The 22729-nt window shown below is 41.4% G+C and overlaps 1 protein-coding gene across 1 annotated transcript in view; it reads left to right on the top strand.

The window, feature by feature from the left end:
* The window catches only part of CFAP54 (cilia and flagella associated protein 54), a 395393-nt gene that overhangs the window by 124716 nt on the left and 247948 nt on the right, over positions 1–22729 (top strand). The window contains exons 25-29 of the mRNA XM_056574483.1: positions 4191–4338; positions 9406–9561; positions 11888–12010; positions 14086–14241; positions 15362–15467. Of these exons, the coding sequence (XP_056430458.1) occupies positions 4191–4338; positions 9406–9561; positions 11888–12010; positions 14086–14241; positions 15362–15467 (689 nt within the window). The remainder of the gene's footprint in view (positions 1–4190; positions 4339–9405; positions 9562–11887; positions 12011–14085; positions 14242–15361; positions 15468–22729) is intronic.

Raw genomic sequence — 22729 nt, 5'->3', positions numbered from 1 at the left:
CCCCCTATCCGATGTGATATGAAGGGGGAGACCATGGAGCCGAAAGATGTGATGAAAAAATAAGCCAGCCAGTTGGGAAGCAGAGGGTAAACAGGAAAGTGGAACAAAATGAGCCATCTTTGAGAACCGATCCACAACCACCCAGATTGGAGGAAAGCGGCAGGTCGGTGATAAAGTCAATGGCTATATGAGTCCAGGGAGATTCTGGGATAGGCAGGGGTTGCAAAAGGCCGGCTGGTCTTTGACGGGATGGATGCTGGAACACAGGATCCTTCCTCGGGAAGCGACGAGGTCTCGGTAGCTGGCGTTCTTGCCGGAGCTCCTCTTGCCTTTCTGCGAAACGTACGTCAATACGAGTCGCCAAGTGGATCAGGTCTGAGAGAGAAGAAGGGGAATCACGGGTAGCAAGAGCATCCTTGACTCTACTAGACAACCCCTTCTTAAAGGTGGCACATAGAGCTGCTTCATTCCTATCCAGCTCGGACGCTAAGGTACGGAACTGGACCGCATATTCGCCCACTGGGGCATCCCCCTGGCGGAGGTTCAGAAGGGCAGGCTCCGCAGATGAGGCTCGGGCAGGTTCCTCAAATACGCTCCGGAATTCAGAAAAGAAAGCTTGCAGATTTGTAGTGACAGGGTCTCCTTTGCCCAAGCCAGGGCTTTACCGGAGAGGAGACTGAGGACGAAGGCCACCTTGGCACGTTCGGACAGAAATTGGTCAGCCAAAAGTTCAATATGCATAGAACATTGGGTCGCAAAACCCTTCACGTCTTAGAGTCCCCTTCTAACTTGTTTGGCAAGGAAAGACGCACCTTTGGACCAAGAGCAGAAGTAGGAGACACAGGACCAGGAGCGGGTTCGGAAACAGAGTGACGCGGCTGTGGCTGCTGCTGCTGCTGCAAAGAGAGAAGCTGCTCCATCATGGCAGACAACTGGTTCAATTGCTGGGCCTGTTGAGCCAACTGCTGGGACTGTTGAGCCACTACAGTAGACAGATCCGCTACGCTGGGCAGAGGCACCTTGGCAGGATCCACGGCCGGATCTTACTGTCACACTCACCGGGATGAATCAGGAGGTGGATCCACTGGACCCGCGTGGAAGGAGTAGAGAGCCGTACCAGGCAAGCGGAATCTAAGACGCCGCTGGTCTTCACCAAAGCCCGCCGCAAAGCAGGATGGACTTCCTGCGGCAGGCGACGTCCAGGTCGCTACACCTGGCCGAGGTGACGCTTGGCTCGGAGTGATGGAGCTGGGATGCTAGAGGCAGACGGCCGACCAGGCAGGGAGAATACTCGTAGTCAGGAATAGCAGTAAGGTCAGGGGCATGCGGCTCAGGTTCGTGGTCAAGAAACGTAGAAAGGGTTCAGTACACGTTCAGGTCAGAAACAGAACAGTGGGAACGCTTTCTCAAAGGCACTGAGCACAAAGATCCGTCAGGGAGACATAGGAAGTGGCATACTTAAATAAGGGTGGTTCAGGCAAGAACCAATTAAAAAGACACTGTCCCTTTAAATCTTAGTGACTGGCCCTAAGGAAGAGACGTGCGCGCACCGGCACCACAGGAGGGCGCACAGGCGATGCGCCACGACATTACAGTGATGCGGCTCTCGTGTGGCCACGAGGAGGGAGCCGCACACCGGAGACGCCCCGGGGAGAGGAGCCGGAGGGGGGAGGAGAGCAGCGGGGTGAGGACCGCGACCTCATCGGAGCAGAGGTACAGGAGAGAAGCCGCAGGCGACCCCGTGCCGGGCAGCGGGACGCGGCGCGGCCTCTGACATTAATATTTTGCTCCCTATGTAATTATAAGACACTTTGCTATTTACTTGCTGTTAAAATTCTCAACCTTTCTATGTTTTTAATGTGATTGAAAAAATGGCCACTAGGTGGCTCTGTTCTGTTCCCTGCCACAAGTCAAACTACTAAAGGTGGGTGTTCCACATTATTAAGCAGAGCACCATTTTCAAGCAATATGGGAAAGAAAAAGTATCTCTTTGCTGACGAAAAGAGTGAAATAGTTTAAAGGGGTACTCCGGTGGAAAACTTTTTTAATGAACTGATGCCAGAAAGTTAAACAGATCTGTAAATTACTTCTATCAAAAAATCTTTACCCTTCCTGTACCTTTTAGCAGCTGTATGCTCCAGAGGAAATTCTGTTCTTTTTGAATTTCTTTTTTGTCTTGTCTACAGTGCTCTCTGCTGACACCTGATGTCCGTATCAGGAACTATCCAGAGCAGGAGAAAATCCCCATAGCAATCTGGACAGATCCTGATACGGACAGAGGTGTCAGTAGAGAGCACTGTGGATAAGACAAAAAAGAAATTCAAAAAGAACAGAATTTCCTCGTAGCATACAGCTGCTAAAAAGTACAGGAAGGGTAAATATTTTTTAATAGAAGTAATTTACAAATCTGTAAAACTTTCTGGCACCAGTTGACTTATAAAGACCGGAGTACCCCTTTAATGCCTTGGATGAGGTATGAAAACATTAGATATTTCACGAATACTTGCGTGTTCATCGCACTAACAAGAGATTTGGGCCTGATTCAGAGCGCAGACGGGTTTGTGCAGATTAAGGCAAATTGAGGAAGATTTCTGCCAGATCCATGCAGTGGATCAAGAGAGCAGCTGCTAAAATACCCTTACATAGCAGCAAACAGATATTTGAAGCTGCTGGTGCCTCTGGAGTCCCACGGACATCAAGGTGTAGAGTCCTCCAGAGTCTTGCAACTGTGCAGAATTTCTGCAATGGGCAGAAAAATACATGAAGACTAATTTTTAAACAGTCCTGTTCACTGATGAGTGCCGTGCAACCCTGGATGGTCTAGATGGATGGAGTAGTGGATGGTTGGTGTTGACGGCCACCCTATTCCAACCAGGCTTCGATATCAGCAAGGCGGTGGCGGAGTTATGTGGAGTTATGTGGACTTTCTGACTGACCACTTTCTTCCCTGGTACAGAAGGAAGAACTATGCTTTCCGTAATAAAATAATCTTCATGCATGACAATGCACCATCTCATGCTGCAAAGAATACCTCTGCATCAATGGTTGCTATGGGGATAACTGGAGAGAAAGTCATTGTGTGGCCTCCATCCTTCTATTGAGAACCTTTGGAGCGTCCTCAAGCAAAAGATCTATGAGGGTGGGAGGCAGTTTACATCCAAACAGCAGCCCTGGGAGGCTATTCTGACATCTTGCAAACAAATTCAAGCAGAAACTGTCCAAAAACTCACAAGTTCAATGAATGCAAGTTCAATGAAGCTGCTATCAAATAAGGGGTTTGAATGAAATAGCTTCTTATAACAGTAAATATGCTGCAAACGCAACAAATGACAATTTTCACTTCTTTACAACCTATAAAGTGTTTTGAAACTTACCGTACTGTGCGTAATAATTTGGAACAGGGCATTGTGAGTAATTTATGTTTAAAAAAAAATACTGTTATCATTAGAAGGTTTGTTCAATAACAAATGAATTGTACTCTTAATAGTTAATAACATGAGAACTATTCTGACTGTTATTTACATAAATTATTTAGGTAAATGAAAAATATAATTTGCATAATAATTTGGAACAGGGTGTATTCTGAGTTAGTTTAGAAAATCTGTTTTGATGACAGGTACTCTTTAATGCATAAACAAACCACAGAAAGGTCAGGTCAGAAATAACACTTGTCACGTTATTCTTAGCTCCGGCTTATTTTATTCTATGCCTTTCTCAATATTTTTGTGAGCAGTTACACAGCTGTAACAGTGAAATTGGGCAAGACCCAGTTTTTTTTTTAAGATCAATATCAAAGTCTCCCAGGACCACAGTAAATAATATGCAATGCTCTATGTATAACACAAAGAAGCTTGGAATCCATTTCTAATATCTTCTTTGTTTCCAACAAAAGGGACCTGGTGATGGTTTCCATGGTAACCGCAGTGGCCAGTATCAGCCTGCTGTGTGCGGGGAAGAATTTTTAATTAGTGCTGTCAGATTGTGAGTCTCGCTGTTTAGTAAATAGTCGCTTTGTCATAACTTATCTCTTCTACTCCTCATCTTCTACAGATAGTACTGTAGGCAGAATTAGCATCATTGTATCAAAATGTCTTGGAATTGTTCTCATATGAGTATTAGCATGTTATGTATAAGAATGGATGCGTTTATGCATAAGTAGTATCTCAGATTATATCTTTTTTTTCCCATAGACTGTGGAATGAAGCTGTAGCAAACTCTTCTCCCATACTGCTACAACTTTTCCTGGGAAGTATTTTTATACTCGATGATATAAACATAAAGGAAGGAGCACTTTTCTGTGACTCTGTTTGTGATGGTGAGCTTTCTCGGAAGGGACAAGTAAGTAATAAATTGATATTCTGCAATTAAATTAGACCAGTACACAGATTCTTAATAGTTAAACTAAAAAGGTAGACAATGTCCAGTATGTTCAGATGGGACAGATTTGTTTAAGAAATGTCTGTGATTGTTATTTATGTCTAGAATGGAGTTTGCATAAGCACATGATGTTGAAGCAACCCTATTCAGCTATATGGAAGGAATTTTCTATCACAGAAGTTAAAGGGGTACTCCACTGGAAAACATATATATATATATATATATATATATATATATATATATATATATATATTTTTTTTTTTAATCAACTGGTGCCAGAAAGTAAAACAGATTTGTAAATTATAACAGCAGCTGATAAGTACTGGAAGGATTAAGAATTTTTTTTTATAGAAGTAATATACAAATCTGTTTAACTTTCTGGCACCAGTTGATTTTAACCCTTAACGACGCCAGATGTAAATGTACGTCCTGGTGAGGTGGTACTTTTAACGCCCATGGTACATTTACGTCCTATACATAACCGCGAGCATCGGAGTGATGCTCAGGTCATGCGCGGCAGGTCCCAGCTGCTGATAGCAGCCAGGGACCCGCCGGTAATGGTGGACATCCGCGATCGCGCGGATGTCCGCCATTAACGCCTCAGATGCCGTGATCAATGCAGATCACGGCATCTGCAGCATTGCGGACACTAAAATGGATGATTGGATCCCCGCAGCGCTGCCGCGGCGATCCGATAATCCAGCATGGCAGCCGGAGGTCCCCTCACCTGCCTCCGCTGCCTTCCACGGGTCTTCTGCTCTGGACCAGCCCAGAGCAGACGATGACCGATAATACTGATCAGTGCTATGTCCTATGCATAGCACTGAACAGTATTAGCAATTGAATGATTGCTATACATAGTCCCCTATGGGGACTATTAAAGTGTAAAATTAAAAGTAAAAAAAGTTTAAAAAAATTTGAAAAACCCCCTCCCCCAATAAAAAAATGTAAATTGTCCCATTTTCCCTATTTCACCCCCAAAAAGTATAAAAAAAATATTTTATATACTTATTTGTTATCGCTGCGTGCGTAAATATCCCAACTATTAAAATAAAATGTTAATAATAGCGCTTGGTGAATGACGTGAACGTATAAAAAAAATAAAATCCAAAATAGCTGCTTCTTTTAATAAAATTTTATTCCCAAAAAAATGTATAAAAAATGTATTAAAAGTTTTATATAAGCAAATATAGTATCAATAAAATGAACAGATCACGGTGCAAAAAATAAGCCCTCATACCGCCGCTTATACGGAAAAATGAAAAAGTTATAGGTCTTCAAAATAGGGGGATTTTAAACGTACTAATTTGGTTAAACAGTTTGCGATTTTTTTAAAGCGCAACAGTAATAGAAAAGTATGTTATCATGGGTATCATTTTAATCGTATTGACCTAAAGTATAAAGAACACGTCATTTTTACCGTAAATTGTACGGCGTGAAAACCAAACCTTCCAAAATTTGCAAAATTGCGGTTTTCTTTTGAATTTTCCCACACAAATAGTATTTTTTTGGTTGCGCCATACATTTTATGGTAAAGTGAGTTATGGCATTACAACGGACAACTGGTCGCACAAAAAACAAGCCCTCATACTAGTCTGTGGAGGGAAATATAAACGAGTCATAAAAGAGTTATGATTTTTTTGAAGGCGAGGAGGAAAAAACGAAAACGTAAAAATAAGAGTCCTTAAGGGGTTAAAATAAAAAGTTTTCCAGTGGAGTATCCCTTTAATGCAACAAATCTGTCATGTGTGAACTAACCCTTAAAAGCAATGACATTTCCATTGATTTTTGTATTGTCCATTATGTTTTTTTAATGCCAAATTAAGCAATTTGCTAAATATTTTAAAGAAATTCAACCAAGAAGTTTCCACTATTTGGCTGCTACTAAGAAAAAGATAAGATAAGCCCATCAGACAGGCTTTCTGCTCTCTGTCAGTGTTAGAGATAGCAGTAGGAGAGGGTTACAAACCATCTCAGAGTGTGGATGTAAGGGAGAGTATACATGGAGGGCAGCTCTCACAGACTGTAGATAGAAAAGAAAACAGAGGAGCAGTGGAGGCAGAATTGTGGAGGCATTATTTAAAAAGACTTATGGAAAAGAAAAGGTGTGCACCATAAGTAAAAAGCAAGAATAAAAAAAGCTTTACAAAGGTTTCCATATCCTTTAAAGAGGTTTTATAGACAGAATAGTTTGTTGCCATTCACATGTTTCACTGATCTGGACTGTCCATAGCATTGTATGTTGAGTTACAGTGGTCCAGAAAAAAACATTGTACGTTTAAATTATTGTATGTTGAGGCCTTTGTAAGTTGAGGGATCACTGTAATTAAATAATAAATTAATTAAAAATCCTCAATTTATAGAAATGAAATCTTTTCAGTTTTTCCCACATAATCCCTCACCTGGCCCAAAATGTGATGTTTATAGCTCACTGTTTATGACCTTTAGCTGAATTTTATTTTGCTGGGCAAACATGCACAGTTGCAGCCCTATACGTTATAGGAGGAATGCTGGGAACATCAGAGGATTGGAACTAGGAACTGATAATTGAGGCTCAGCAGTGAGGGAGCAATGTAGAAAATGCACAAGAGGGTGATGGCTCAGGCTTTAGCAGCCAGGGCAGTATAGGGGGAGAACAACATTAAGCAGATATCAGCAGTGCATGATGGGAAATTTAGTCTGCTACCCACATGGGCTGCTACTGAAGTAATTATAATATGTAATATATGTGTTCAGGATGTAGGATAAATGTAATTATACATGTTCAGGATGTAGGATTAGTGTTATACTGTTGCTTTATGTATAAGTCCCTGAAGCCTTCCCGGAATACCCCTTAACCCCTTGTTTACTTTATTGGAGCTGGGCTCTTATACATGACAAAACTCAAGGACAGCTTTGGCTCTGTCTTTGGAAGAAAGATGAAATAACAGTGCATTTTTGCCACTGTAAAGCTATTTATGAATAATTTGGCAGCTGTGTGGTTGTGGGAGAAAAGTTCTATGAATAGTGGATGTTTTGTAAAAGTGTTAGGACCACTCACTCACAGGCAAGGGCCACTCACTGTCGTACAATTATAGCGTAGCAACAAAACATCCTGTTCCTCCCTAGCTATGCCAAGGAGCTGTAACTATCAAATGTAGAAGATTTAAAGATATATTAATATAAAGAATTACTTAGGCGTTATGTACATTTGGAAAGCAGGTTACCATCAAATAAGTGAAGCATTTATTAGCATATATGTCAGCGCAATGTTGTTTTGAATGGCTTCTTGTAGTAAGGAGAAACTCTTTTTTATGACTTTATTTTATGCATAAAACAATGTTGTAATTACCCCTTCCCAACCCCTGAAGTACCGTATTTTTCGCCCTATAGGACACACCGGCGTATAAGACGCACCCAATTTATAGGTGCAAAATCTAAAAAAATAAAGATTTTGAACCCAATAGTGGTCTTTAACCTGCGGACCTCCAGATGTTGCAAAACTACAACTCCTAGCATGCCCGGACAGCCGTTGGCTGTCCGGGCATGCTGGGAGTTGTAGTTTTGCAACATCTGGAGGTCCGCAGATTGAAGACCACTGCATAGAAGGTAATACGTGTCCCCGCCGCTCCGGACTTGTCACCGCTGCCCTGGATGTCGCTCCATCGCTGTCGCCGTCGCTCCGGAGCGTCTCTGCTGCCGGCCGGGTATCCTCGCTCTCCGTCGCCGCCATCACGTCATGACGTGATGACTAGGAAGGAGAGCGCCGGCCATACATGGGATCCCTTAACGGAGAAGACACCGAGGAGGCAGATAAGGTCCCTCCCGGTGTCCTGTAAGCACTAACCCGGCTATTCAGTCGGGCTGTTCGGGACCGCCGCGGTGAAATCGCGGCAGTCCTGAACAGCCCGACTGAACAGCCGGGTTAGTGTCACTTTCCCTTCAGACGCGTCGGTCAGCTTTGATCACCGCGTCTGAAGGGTTAATACAGGGCATCACCGCGATCGGTGATGTCCTGTATTAGCCGCGGGTCCCGGCCGTTGATGGCCGCAGGGACCGCCACGATAGGGGTGTATTCGTCGTATAAGACGCACCAACTTTTTTCCCCCAGTTTTGGGGAAGAAAAAGTGCGTCCTATACGGCGAAAAATACGGTACATTAAGGTCCTAAGTAGGAATACATTTCTACAAATCGATTTAAATGTACGTCCTTGCGATCCCCGGTGCTCAGAATTGAAGCACACAGCATCGGTGGTGGGAGTCGGCAGTCCGATACTGCCAGGCTCCTGCTGCAACTACTGAGACTAAAAATTCAGGTTGTGGCAGTGTAACATGATAGATGCTACAGTCAGTATTAAGCGCAGCATCTATAGGATTGACAGGGGAAGGGGGCTCCAGCATTCGCCCATCGGTGACCCCGCAATGCAATTGTGCAGTTCTGCCATGACAGCCGAATGCCATGACCATGATCTTTTTCCATAACTGTCATATACTTTAATGAAATCTCTCTGCTGGCCGCTTTGTCATCTTATAAGTATGACAAAAATGTCTGCGAAAGGAGAACCTCTTTAACGATTAATAATATAATAATAATAACAATAATAATTGACAGGTAGATCAAACTAATGTACAGCTTGTTGCCCTGGATGTGGACGAATCCAAATGGCTGGTGAACTAGGCATAATAAAAAGTATCACTACAAAGATTGCCGACTTTGTCCTACAGTCAAGGGTTTTATGAAACCTGAGAAACACACGTTTTGACCACTTTAGGAGTGAATGAAGTAAAACTTAGAAGTGCAGTGTAGTAATTTCTGCAGTTCACACACTAGAGGCTTATTACTGAAATAACACACTTGAGAAGTCAAACACAACAGGCAGTTAGTAGAATAAAGTTTATGTAATCCACAAAGAGAAATTTGTTTGTTTCAAAGTCATTTGCACAAAAGGAGATTATAAAAATGTATTTACATTTAAAACGGCAAAACACTTTTGTTTAGATTGTTAAAAGAAGGTCGACTCTGCTGAGCAAAAAATCTCTTTATCTTTAGATTTGTCGACTAGCTGAATGCGAGAGATTGTTAGTGGCTCTTGATGTTAGTACCTTGCTGAGTGATACCAGCTATGCCCTTCAAGCTGTTGTTCAGTGCTACGGTCTGATTGCTCCACTAATCTATCACAGGATCCCTTCTGTTGCAGTAGTGCAGGTAAGCAGAAATGTTCCAAAATAAATTTGTTCAGACGTGGTTGGTAAGCATTTCTATTTATTTCTTCAAATATAACAAATCACTTAGACAAAAGTAATGAGCCGCTTGTTCCAGGATGTTGATGTGCCTACTATAAGCAGGGAGTGAAGTTGAGTCTTTGGCATCTTCTTTTGGCACTAAGGACGCTTAGCATGAACAAAATACTCAGATGATATGTTTGTTGGATTTAGTTACCAGTGTGTTGATTATCCAATATAGGCATGACGTTCGTACTGAGATGTATTGCACACAGTATGGATAAACCACAGTACCTATGGAAACAATGTTTAGAACCTCCACTGACATCACAGTTTTCCCAGCATGCTTTTGCAGGGTAGTGAAACTGTAAATTGTCAGAGAAGACTCAGTTCCTAATAGTATATTGGATATGCCCTAATAGTCTTTGCAGACACATGTCTACTGTGGATTCTTCAAAGCACCTGCACCACTATTTAATATCTAATGTGCACATGTCGCTCCATCCATTTTCTCACAGTGTCATATTCACTCCATATGTGAGTACTTGCATATCAACATAAACAGTGGTGCAGGTGCTTTGAAGAAACCACTCTGGGCATGCATCTGCTAAGACTATCACAAATGGTCCAGTATGCCAGTATCTGGGATCTTGTATTGTCTGCCTGCATACAGGTATGTCTCTACAGGGGCATCTGTCAGGAAACACTCTCGTTCCTGTATATTCAGCAATCAGTTTATCAAAATCTCCATTTATACTACTATTATTACCTTTAAAGAGGACCTGTGGCTAACCCCAAAAAATAAGATGACCATAAAATAACCTTGGGTACCCTGACCTCACACCTTTTTACAGTGTGTTAAAACACTCTCTTTTTCTTTCTTCAGATATGTGAGTTTATATTTTCTCTGACAATTCAGTCATATGGGTGTGACATTAATCTTAATAATGGAAGTGAATATCAGGTGATAGGCTGGATTATACAGTTAGGGAGTGTATTAGGCATGCAAGCCATTCGGTGTATAACTTTCACACAACCCCTGAACATATATTATTTAAGAGACTGACTAAAGGGCTTATATAATAAACTGAAAAGTTTATTATATAAAGTACCTATTGTATCATGCTGTGACTCAGAAAGGACATGGTGGATTATGATCTGCTGGCACTTATAGTCACATTCATTCCAGAGCAGGGAAAATCTTGGTAAAATTGCAGATATTACATGTCACAGGTGGATAGAATGGTGAGACTCCAAGTATCCTTTAAGAGTCACTACCCAATTGTTAAAGGATGAGGGCTGCACTGATGGTATATAGTCTGTATCCCCTGGGGCACTTTCTGCTGACAATCTCCCGGCTTGTGGTGTGTGAAAGACCCTTGATGTTGTGCATGCAGTACAAACCAAGACACTGTGACTTAAAGGGTTCTGCAGCACAAGTAACTTTTACTATCATTTTTCCATATAATTGAGGCACAAGTCTTGAACAGTTAAATAAAAAACAAAACAAACAACAATACCTGAGGTAGATGGTACAGAAGGAGTTAAAGGAGTACTCCAGCCTGGGGTCGATCAGTCACATTGCAGCACAGCAATTTTCTGGCCATAGCGGTGTCCCCTCTTGGCCAGTGATTGGCTGAATGGCATTGTGACGTATTGAGCCCAGGCCCTGGTCTTCCTTGTGCCATTGCTCAATATGTCACATTGCTGCTAAACCAATCACTGGCCAAGACAATACACCACTAAAGCCAGCCATTCGCTGTTCTGCACTGTGATAGATCAACCCTCGGCACCTGCAATTGGAGCAGCGATACTGGGGGAGCACAGAAGGGGAGTACAGTTTGGGCATCTTAAAAATCAACACTATTGCCAGAGTAACCCTTGGACCCGTGTGAAGTGTAGATGTTTACTTGAACAGTTTCTGAGTTTGTAAGAATCTCTGAGGTCTTTAGAAAACTCTGTAGGTTGGCTCCCAACAGAACATGTTCATTTTGCCCGTCCGGAGGGCCACAAAGGCACAGATTTGGTAAGGGGCACTGGAATATTGTTATCCTCTCAGCCAAGTAGAGAGTCCAGAAGACCTAAGTCTTTCAGGTCAGGGTAAAATCAGTACACAGGATATTGTAGTTCTCTGTGTAGTATTGATTACATTACCTCACTTTGTCTATTTGAGTGAAATAATGCTGGAGTGCTTCTTTAACATGTTGACTGACACCTTCCTAACCTTCAACACATGATCATGAGATGCTCTCTTATGATAAAGAAGTAGTTAACTTTATAGGGCTTAAATCTCTTTTTCATGTTTTCAGATTCTAATGAAATGCTTGGCAGTTTTACAAGAAATCCCCAGCAGCACCTGGCAGAAAAAACAGGCTGGTGTAGCAGAGGGCGTTCTACACATGACAGCCTGCATCGTGTATTATGTAGCAAAGGTACTTATTTAGGCACATCCAACATGGCTATCGAGAGAATGCTTATTATATTTCTATTTTTAGGATGTCGCACAACAGAAGCAAAACATTTTTATGTTACTTTTCTGTTTTTGATTATTAAACGTATTATTATTTCTAAATCATGACCCTATGGTGGGTCTCTTTATATTATATACGTTATTACCAGATTATAGTAGTTAATGACCTACTTTATCAAGCTCCTTGATGTAAATATTTTCACTTGCTGACGTGCAACCTGTTGAAATCTATGCTCAAAAATCGAAAGCTCAAAAATCCGCTTTATATAAGCCATAATTATATGTTACGTGTAATCAGATTTCATGGTATAACACAGTAATAGAGATGGAAAGCTTTCCTTATGAAGCTCAAGCTTGCTAGCCATATGTCTTTCTTTCAGGTTCAATAGCTTGTTACCTAGAACTCAATGTAATTATCTGTTTGATAGCTATATAGCAAGGAGGTAATACACTTTTCCATATTAACTGTAATGATAGAAAAGAAAGATAATGCGATATGCTTATGACTTGCCTATTATCAAGCATTTTATGTTGATTCAAAGACAATTCCTTACTGTTCTGAAAAAATGCAGTGTTGCGGTTTTACATAATTGCTCAGGTGCTGAGGAAATGGTTTGTAATTGTCCTCCTTAGAACAAGATCAAAAGATGTGGCCTAATGGCAGTGATATTTTTTTTATCTCCTTAGAAATGTATGAAGGAGAGAGCACAGCAAACAATATTTCGTTTGCAGTATCAGTTCATTGATGTATTGAGTAATGAGATTGTTAGGAAAGTATAATGAATAGTTTTGCTTCAGCATCGAAAAACAGACTGCGATACATTTAGAAATGATGCAACAGAGTTGGTTTTACACGTTGATATATGAACCTTAAACAGGAGGTCTACACATTTCAATTCTTTGCTACTATTTTATTATTATATAATTGGTTTGGTCAGTCGTTGTACTTATGACATTATAGTCAGGGGCAAAACATGCTGGGCTTTATATACCCATTAAACAGGTGAACAATAAATATGAACTTAACTTTGGGTTGCTCTTCTATCACTTATACATTTTTCAAACCCTTTTCAACCCAGGCTACCACATGATAGAGATCCAATACCAAACATGTAATACTATTCTGCTGGTTGTCTTCATCTTGTTGGATCCTGTAATATTTAAACAAAACCTGTAAGCTGTATTTACAGCAAAGATATGCCGAGACCACAAAATTGAAAACTGTGCTTATAGTGCTGATTATTTCTCAATGAAGTGTCAAGGAGGTGGTGCCAAGCTGCTGAAATGCCACAGCCTGGCATGTCTCCTCAATGGCCATCATTTCCCAGCCCTATATTAATTACTGTAAAGGGTACTGGATGTCAGTCAAGAAGAGGCTGAGAGTTGAGGGTGTGTGAGAAGGAGTGTCAGACTGTGGTACTGCTTAAAGGGGTACTCCGCTGCTCAGCATTTGGAACAAACTGGAGTCGCCGCCGTGACGTCATAGCCCTACCCCCTCATGACGCCACGCCCCACCTTCTCAATGCAAGTCTATGGGAGGGGGCGTGATGGCTGTCATGCCCTCTCCCATATATTTGCATTGAGGAGGCGTGGTGTTATGAGGGGGAAGGGCTATGACGTAAGGAGCCCCCTGCGTCGGCTCCAGCGTTCGGAACAGTTTGTTCCAAATGCTGAACAGCGGAATACCCCTTTAAGCAGCTTGGCACCACCTCCTTGGCAATTTAGATGAGAAAAAAAATATGAGGATATAATTTGCTTTTATACCCTAAAAGCTATCGAATGGTGTTGGCAGTTTGGTGCAGCAAATACAGCTGACAGATTCTCTTGGTTTGGTGGATCTTAGCAGGATTCTGCAGACCCATTGGTTGTCACCTTCTAGACCAGAAAAATTCTCTAAATCTTCCCGTGAAATAAAATTTTGGCCCTGAAACATATACCCTAAGTGGGTTAAAAAATATTTGTTGCAAGAGTTTGCTAGGATCTAGAATTACTCTTTTTGCTTGAAAGCTAAGTAAATAAGTGTTTCTCTTTCGGCAGGCACTACGTTCTTGGGAAGAATATGAACTTGCCCTATGTGTAATAGAAACTGGGAAAAAGTTACTTTCTTTGCCAGACAATACATCACTTACTATATCAAATTCTCAGGCAAAATCCAACTGTGATGACATAGAAAAAGCAGATGATAAAGAAAAGGTAATAACATTAACATGCTTAGTAAACTGTGTAATATTCTTATGTTTGAACAAGTGGTTTGACAGTTTTGACCAGTTACTGACATATAATATCCCTTTCTAATAGTGGTCATTAATAAGCCAAGGCTACTCTGCCTCCTTTTTAGGATAGACTATTTTAATTGCTACCAAAGTGTCTCAAGCTGGGCCCTGATCCTGATTGTTTAACACATTGCTTGCAATGGCAGTCCGGGGTTTTACCAATGACCCTCATGCCTGCCATGGACAGAAGCCTGTTAGAGAAGAGCTTTACAAAAAAATATATATAAATAAAGTTATTATTGCTCCTAATAAATATGGGATAGGCTATAAGAATGCCAAAACCCTGAAACTGAGCTTCAGGACAAGGGGCAAGACCATACAGTGGTTCACAGGACAGGTTCCTCTCAGAATAGGCCTCGCCATGGTTGACCAAAGAATTTGAGTGCACTTGGTCAGCGTTATAGCCAAAGGGTAATTGACATATGAGTACTGTCAGAATTGCTGCATAGGTTGAAGGAGGTGTGTGTGTTGTGGGGGTCAACATGTCAGTGCTCAGACCATATGCCACACACTGCCTCAAATTGGTCTGCATGTCTGTCATTCCACAAGGAAACCTCTTCTAAAGATGATGAACAAAAGCCTGCAAACAGTTTGCTGAATACAGGCAGACTAAGGACATAGATTTCTGGAACCATGTCCTCTAATCTGATAAAACCAAGATAAACTGTGACATACGAAACAGAATATGATTGCCTCCTTTCAGGGACTGGGTCACAGGGAAGTATTTCAAAATGACAACCCCAAACACACCTCCAAGACAACCACTGCCATGCTAAAGAAGCTGAAGGTAAAGGTGATGAACTGGCCAAGTATGTCTCCAGACCTGAACCCTATTGAGCATCTGTGGGTCTGCCTAATTGCAAAGTCCAGAATACATGAATAAGTGACACATTTTACTATAACTTTTCTAACTAAACTATGCATCAATATGCCCAGTCCCTCCTGTTCTAGAACATGCTACTTGCTGACAGTAACTTCAACATGACAGATTCCCTTTAACCATTATGTTTTTTTGTTTTTTTTAATCTTTTTATTTAAAGGGATATTTTCCTAAAAAGCATCAAAAAAAGAAATCAGTCATTGGTGATAAAGTGAATGAACAGTTAAATGCTATAGAACAAAATTTGCTAAAACTAACAAAACCATGTAAGTACTCTAAAAGAAAAACAATATTTTGAATGTGCAGCATACAACAGTGCTCTCAGTGCCATGTTTTATGTGTGAAACCAGTTGAACTACATCAATGGAATTATAACGGAACACATAAATGTTCTAACATAGTATTTTCATTGGCTTTGCATGTCAATTGCCACCTGGTTTCTGGTTGGGTTTCCAGTGACACCTGGCACACACTGGTGCCTGCCCACAGAAAGTGAAGCTATTAGAACTGCAAGGGGGGGGAGGCTAATAAAGGGGGAAATTAGATTGAGAGCGGCTTATTTTTGCAAAGATAGCACTAGAATAGTGTATTGTATTACATCAAAGCTTATTTTTTCCCTATTTTGTTGGATAACCCCTTTAAAGTTCATGATACTACCTACTGCTCAGGCTTAAGAATATGTTCACATAGGACAGAAATTCTGCAGATTCACTGCAGATTTTTAACCCCTTAAGGACCAATGCAAATAAACCTGTACGCACCTGAAAGACCAGGCCTGTTTTTTCAAATCGGGGATGTCTGTCTTTATTAAAGAATAACTCTGGTAATGTTTTGCCAATCACGATAATTCTGACATTGTTTTTTTGTCACAAGTTGTCCTTCATGTCCATAGTAAAAGTAAGCCGATATCATTTGTAGTTTTTTTTTACAATGCAAAAAATCATGACCTTTTTACAAAAAATTAAGATTTTTTGCTATTTTAACACTAATTGGTTGCATATATTTATACATACTGACCAAATAGTTTATGAAATTTATACTTTCAGATGTCTACTTTATTTTGACGTCATTTTTTAGTTTTGAATTAACATTTTAAATTAGTTAGAAGCCTAACAATTTAACATGAAATTTTGAAAATTTGAAAAGTACATCTTTTTTTATGTGCTATGCAAGGTTTGCAGAAATTAAAAGGTAGTAGAACATAGGAACACCCCCCCAAATGACCCCATTTTAAAAACTAGACCCCTCAAGGTATTCGCTAGGGGGTACAGTGAGTATTTTAACACCATAGTTTTTTGGCAGGAATTATTACAAAGTCAGTGTTAAAAATTCAAAATTTGCAATTTTTCACAAATGCATCATTTGGGGGGCATATTTTTTGTACATCACTTCTGATATTGAAAGAAATGTACCCTATATTTTATTTAGCTGCTTGTCCCATGTTCGGAAATACCCCCGCTTTGGCCATATATGGTTCCTTGGCCGCGTGGTAGGACTCAGAAGGAGAGGAGCGCCATTTGGCTTTCAGGGCAGAATAGTACCCCCACCCCCACAAGTGACCCCATTTATATACTGCACCCCTACAAGTTATTGGCTGGTCGGCTGGCAGTATAACGCGTCTGTCTGTGACAGTTAAGGCTCCTGATGGATATATCCGCCATGTTGTGGGAATAAGCACCCGCTCATGGCGAATATATCCATTACTGCTGCGGCTGGGTAGCTCAGTGTGTCCGCTCATGACTGCTGGAGGGAAATCCGCCGCTATGAGTGGACACACAAAGCTACCCAGCCGCAGCAGCGAACTCATTACCGTGACTGCTGCATAATGTGTAGGATTTTTATTAGATTCATTTAATAAATGTATTTTTAATATATATATATTTTTTTACACTTTTATTACATTTTTATTTATTTTTACACTTTTATTTTTATTTATTTATACACTTTTTAATGCTTTGGAATACTTAGTATTCCAAAGCATTACAGTTATATGCTGCCTGCCAGTTTTCACTAGCAGGCAGCATATCATGACTTTCCTCTGGCACGTCCTTTCAGGCAATACCCAGGGCAGACCTGGGGGTCTTTGTAGGACCCCCGGCTGCCCAGGTATGCAGCAGCACCCCGCGATGCTCCGGGGTGCTGCAGGAGAGACAGAGGGAGCTCCCTCCCTCTGTCAGAACTCCTTACAGCGTGCAGTCACTTCTGACCGCGGCTGTAGGGGTTAAACTGTCGGGAGTGAAGTGAACTTCACTCCTGGCATTGCGGCCACACACAGCACCCCGCGATCGCGATGCGGGGTGCTGCAGAGGAGACAGAGGGAGCCCCCTCCCTCTGTCAGAACTCCTTACAGCGCGCAGTCACTTCTGACCGCGGCTGTAAGGGTTAAACTGTCGGGAGTGAAGTGAACTTCACTCCCGGCAGTGCGGCAGGTCCCGGCCAGCCGCGGCCACACACAGCACCCCGCGATCGCGATGCGGGGTGCTGCAGAGGAGACAGAGGGAGCTGTAAGGGTTAAAACTGCCGGGACCGAAGTTTACTTCGGTCCTGGCAGTGCAGCAGGGTCCCGGCTGTGTGATACAACCGAGTCCCTGCCGCGATCTCGTGGGTGCACTGGGCAGCACCCACGAGAAGAATGGACGAGTATAGACGTCCAGGTGCGGGAACGCCCGCCAACCTGGACGTCTATACTCGTCCATGGTCGTTATCGGGTTAAAGAAATGTGACCATGCTGTCTGATAAAATTAAAAGAAAAAGCCTCTATTTACCTTTTTGTGCTCCCCACGGCTGACTGAGGGCTGCACTTCTTAGAGCTGTAGACAATACGCCACATTTCTGCTCAGCCAGTCACTGGCCGAGGGGTTTCACTGCTGCAGCCAGTAATTGGCTGAGTGGCAAAAGTGACGTATTGTCTGCATCTCATGGAAGGGGAATATGGCAGACACCAAGTGCCTGGATAACGGAGGCTGTGGGGGAGCAAGGAAAGTAAGTATTTGTATTTTGAATATTTATTTAATAATATCATACAGTATTTACATTCCATATATGGTATAATATCATACCATATATTAACCATTGCAGAATAAACCATTAAAGGAGTACTCCAGGATAAGAAAACTTATCCCCTATCCTAAGGATAGGGGATGAGTTTCAGATCGAGGGGGGCCCCCCGTGATCTCCTGTACGGGACTCTCGGCTCTTTGCCGAAATAGCTCATTTCGACCACCACATGATGCGGCGTCCGACACGCCCCCTCAATACATTTCTATGGCAGAGGCGGAGGCTGATGATTGCAGCGCTCTGGCCCTCCCATAGAGATGTATTGAGGGGGCGTGTCGGCTGCCGCATCATGCGGTGGTCGGACACAGCCCTTGGTCGCTGACTGTCGGGGCCCCGTATGGGAGATCGCGGGGGGCCCCAGCGGTCGGACCCCCTGCGATCTGAAACTTATCCCCTATCCTCAGGATAGGGGATACGTTTTCTTATCCCGGAGTACTCCTTTAAAGTTTTAGGGACAGATTTATCAAAACTGTATGTAACAATCTGTTTGCCCATAGCAACCAATCATACCTGAGCTCTGATTTGTTGCTATGGGCAACAAAGCCAGCTTTTCTCTTAGACAGTTTTGATAAATGAGGCCTGTAAAGTTTACAGCCTTGTTAAAGCTTTTCCTCATTGCAAATGCCAAACTCTTTTCAAAGAAAAAAAATGTGCTGTGTTTATCAAAATTGTTTACAAAGTAAAATAACATTCTGTCATAATCTGGTGCAGGTAATAGGTTCTCAACCCATCTTGTCTCTAGACTTGAAAAACTTTCATACACACCTAAAATATACTGTATTAGGCAAACTTTTTTTAATGTTATGAGTCTAAATTGGTTATGCCACATATTCCATAATACATTTAGCCAAACTCATCCGTTGTCGCACATGTACTCTAATATTTTGTGGCTAACAAGGGCGCATCCCAGCAATAAGTTTAGTGCAACCATTAGAAGTTGTTCCTCACCCCCTGATGCATTTTTCCAAATCTATTGTATATGTCTTTGGATTCTTTTTAGAAGGATAGTGCAAGAGGCTTTAACCAAATTTATCAAATACATACAGTATTACACTTTTCTGACATGTTTCATATGAGAAATAGAAAATAGGGTGTGAGCAGCACTATGCATGAACTCCAGTTCCAAATGGCTATCCAGGGGCTCAGCTAGCTCAGGGGTTGACAAGGCCCCACAAATGTTCAATATCCACAAACAGGAGGAAAAAGAAGCACTCCAGAAATCTAATAAAAATTGGCACTCCTTTTTACACATCTGTCAATATAAAGTGCATTTAATATGATAAATTTGCCCCCTATTTTGTTTTTTTATAAATGTTACATTTATTGTAGCTAGTTTATTTACTATTAATTTACATCAAGTTATAATATTATAATTAAGGTGCGCTGTTAATGTACTGATATATTAGAACATAAGCAGCTTTTTTTGTATTGTTTTCATCACACTAATTGTGCACTAATGCCATTCCTATTAGACAAATAATTATCATCTCCATCCTGAACATATTATTTTGCAAGATGCTGGCATTCATCTGAAAGCAGATATATATTACTTAATTGAATTATCCTGCTTCTATGATTTATAGACTAAACTGCATTCTTTCCTAATATTCAGCTGGTAAATAAATAAATGAATAAAAAGCTTGCTTCTATATGATCTCAGCCAAGCACATCTTAGATATCATATCCTATACATCCTTAAACAAAGGACAATATCTAACTATGGGGACTCTCCTAAATGTAATTAGCTAAACTTGTGGCAATTAAATTAACAAGTGTATAACTAAATCAATGAGATATGCATCTTAATCAGCTAATTATGCAAGTTGGTTGCTGAAGCATATGATAAATTAATTAAGTCAGTTTACAGTCTAGTCATTAAATTATAGAAAAAAAATTAGGATAGATTTGGATTTTAATGACATGAGACTGAAAATAACCTCAGTATATTCCTTTTACTAAAATGTGTAGAAATTCTGCGTTGCGGTCAGAAGCCAAGACTGGTGTATTTCCAAGCAGAAATTGTGCAAGTCGGATATTAGATCTTGGTTTGCTTAATGAGGTGAAAGTACTTACTGTAAGATGATTTTTATGTATTAAGTCACAAGAAGATATAAAAATTTATTGTGTCAAGGAGGAAATGTCAGATGTTAACAGGGACACTGATGAGTATCGGCTATACTACATCGTGCAACGAGAGATATGAAGAAGCAGTCGGGCACTAAGGAGTTAATATAGCTTGGGTGTCCCGTATATCCTGGCATTTGCTAGGCAGCAATCACAGTAGGGCTTCGGCATGTGTGCATATGGCGGTGCTTAACGGTAAAAGGTCTTTTTTGTAGAAAAATTTGAGAAAAAAATCATATCCCTCATTTTCTTTGGCACAAAATAAATGAATCTTTATTGAAGGTGCTGGTATACACATTAGGGAGGGATGAACACAGACACCACCTCCAATAGAGCTGGTGTCTGTGTTATTCCCTCCCGGATGTGTATACCATTACAGAATACAAGTCCTAACATTCGATACAAGTGAACAAAGAATGTACTATAATTTACAACAAAAAAGCCACATTACTAAGGGACTATCGATCACTGAAAGCGGTTTAACTCACTGGTGCGAAGGAGCTATTCAACCAGGGAGACCACGTTTTCAAGAAAGAATCATGCGTCTTGGAGGCTCTGCTAGAAAGCTCTTCAAATCTACACATCTGGTGGACTTGGTCACCCATTCGGCAAGCGATGGGGGGGTGTAGGTTGTAGCCACTTCAACTGGATCAATGTTTTGGCGGCTGCCAAGAAATGAAAGAGTAATGATTTTTTATTTGGGTGACAGGACTGTGACGGTTTGTTAAGGAGCACCATGGCTGGTGTAAATGCAGGGAAAATAGGTAGAATTTGGCGAATAGTTGACTCAATCTCAGACCAGTAAGCCTGTATTTCCATGCAGGACCACCAAATGTGTAGATGTGTTCCTACCTGTGAGCCACATCTCTTGCATTTATCAGTGGGCAAGAGGCCATATGTAAATAGAAATTCGGGAGTTGTATACCATCTGGAGAGAAGCTTATAATGCGACTCCTGTAGTCTTACACATCTGAGAACCTATGCGAATTCTGCAACATGTGTTCTATCTCAGGTTTGGAAAATTTGACATTGAGTTCCTTCTTCCAAGAGGATATGAACCCTGTGGTCCCAAGGGTGTAGTGGTGGTGTGATGTTTCATAAGTTGTGACCTATTGCGGATACTGGGGAGAGAGAGGATACTAAGGCCCAAAGTTTGTGAGATCACGAAAAGGGTGGTTGAGTTTGAGAAACTCAGAGCAACAAGCCTCAAAATCAGCAATATGAAGAAAGGAGAGGCGCATGGACGGGATGAGTAATCTCAATTCCTCCGGCCTAGGGACTCATTTTTGTTCAAACAAAGAAGCCACAGAAATGTGATTCAGTTGCGACCACCTGTGGTGGAAGGTAGAGGATTCACGTTTTTTATGACCACGTGAATGAGACCTGCAGGTAGGAGTGGGGAAACTGGAGGGAAGAGCCAAGGGGCCAAAGCCCTCCAGAAGGAGGAGATGCCTCCAAAGAGGACTGAGGAGCAACCACCATCACCTCGAGGAGAGGGGGGAAACCAAAGATCTCGGAAGAGATCATCTTTATATGCCAAGGAAGCCATAGCATTAGGAGAACGGGGAAATTTGGTGGTGTGTGTGTGTGTGTGTGGGGGGGGGGTTATGTCAATCCATCTCTGAAGTTGGATAGCTGAATATATTGCCGCCCACTCACCATTTTCTTGTGCACAAAATCAAGTCATCTTTATTGAAGGTGCTAGTATACACATGGGGTAGGGAAGAACACAGAATCTAGCTCCGAAAGAGCTGGTGTCTATGTTCTTCCATCCCCCATGTGTATACCAGTACCTTCAATAAATATTACATTTTAACATTGCATATTGTGGTATAGGAAATTTTTTTTAGCACTAACCCTTTTATTGTGCACAATCTTTATTGAAGGTGTTGGCAACACATTTGGGAGGGAAGAACACAAACACTGTTGCAAGAATTTTTTTTATTCTGCAATATGTAATGTTAAAATTTAAATTACTATTATTACCAATATATAAAATTTGTGGATCTCAGTAAATGGCGAAAAATAAATGTGCACACCTTGAAGCTGCTTTTTTTTTAGACATTGGGGCAAGGGGGTCACACACAGCATTTTGTGGCAGTTTTTTATTCAATTCTTTAAACCAAAGATAGAGGTGGATTGAAACGGAATGAGAAATATAAAGGAAGGACTTACACTTGTCCTTCCTTCTGAAACCATTTGCTGTTTTGGTGCAAAAAACTAAATGGAAACCTGCTACAGAAAGCTGTGTGTCAAATCCGCCTTAAGCCCGTCTCTTTGTGTGGGGGAAAAAAGTTTATCCCGTGTTGCCTGACTTACTGTCTAAGTGCTGTTTACATATGTCTGG

This window comes from Hyla sarda, chromosome 4 (genome assembly GCF_029499605.1).
Source record: "Hyla sarda isolate aHylSar1 chromosome 4, aHylSar1.hap1, whole genome shotgun sequence".
Lineage (NCBI taxonomy): Eukaryota > Metazoa > Chordata > Amphibia > Anura > Hylidae > Hyla > Hyla sarda.
Note: the sequence above shows the minus strand (reverse complement) of the source record. Positions and strands in the feature narration are given on the sequence as shown.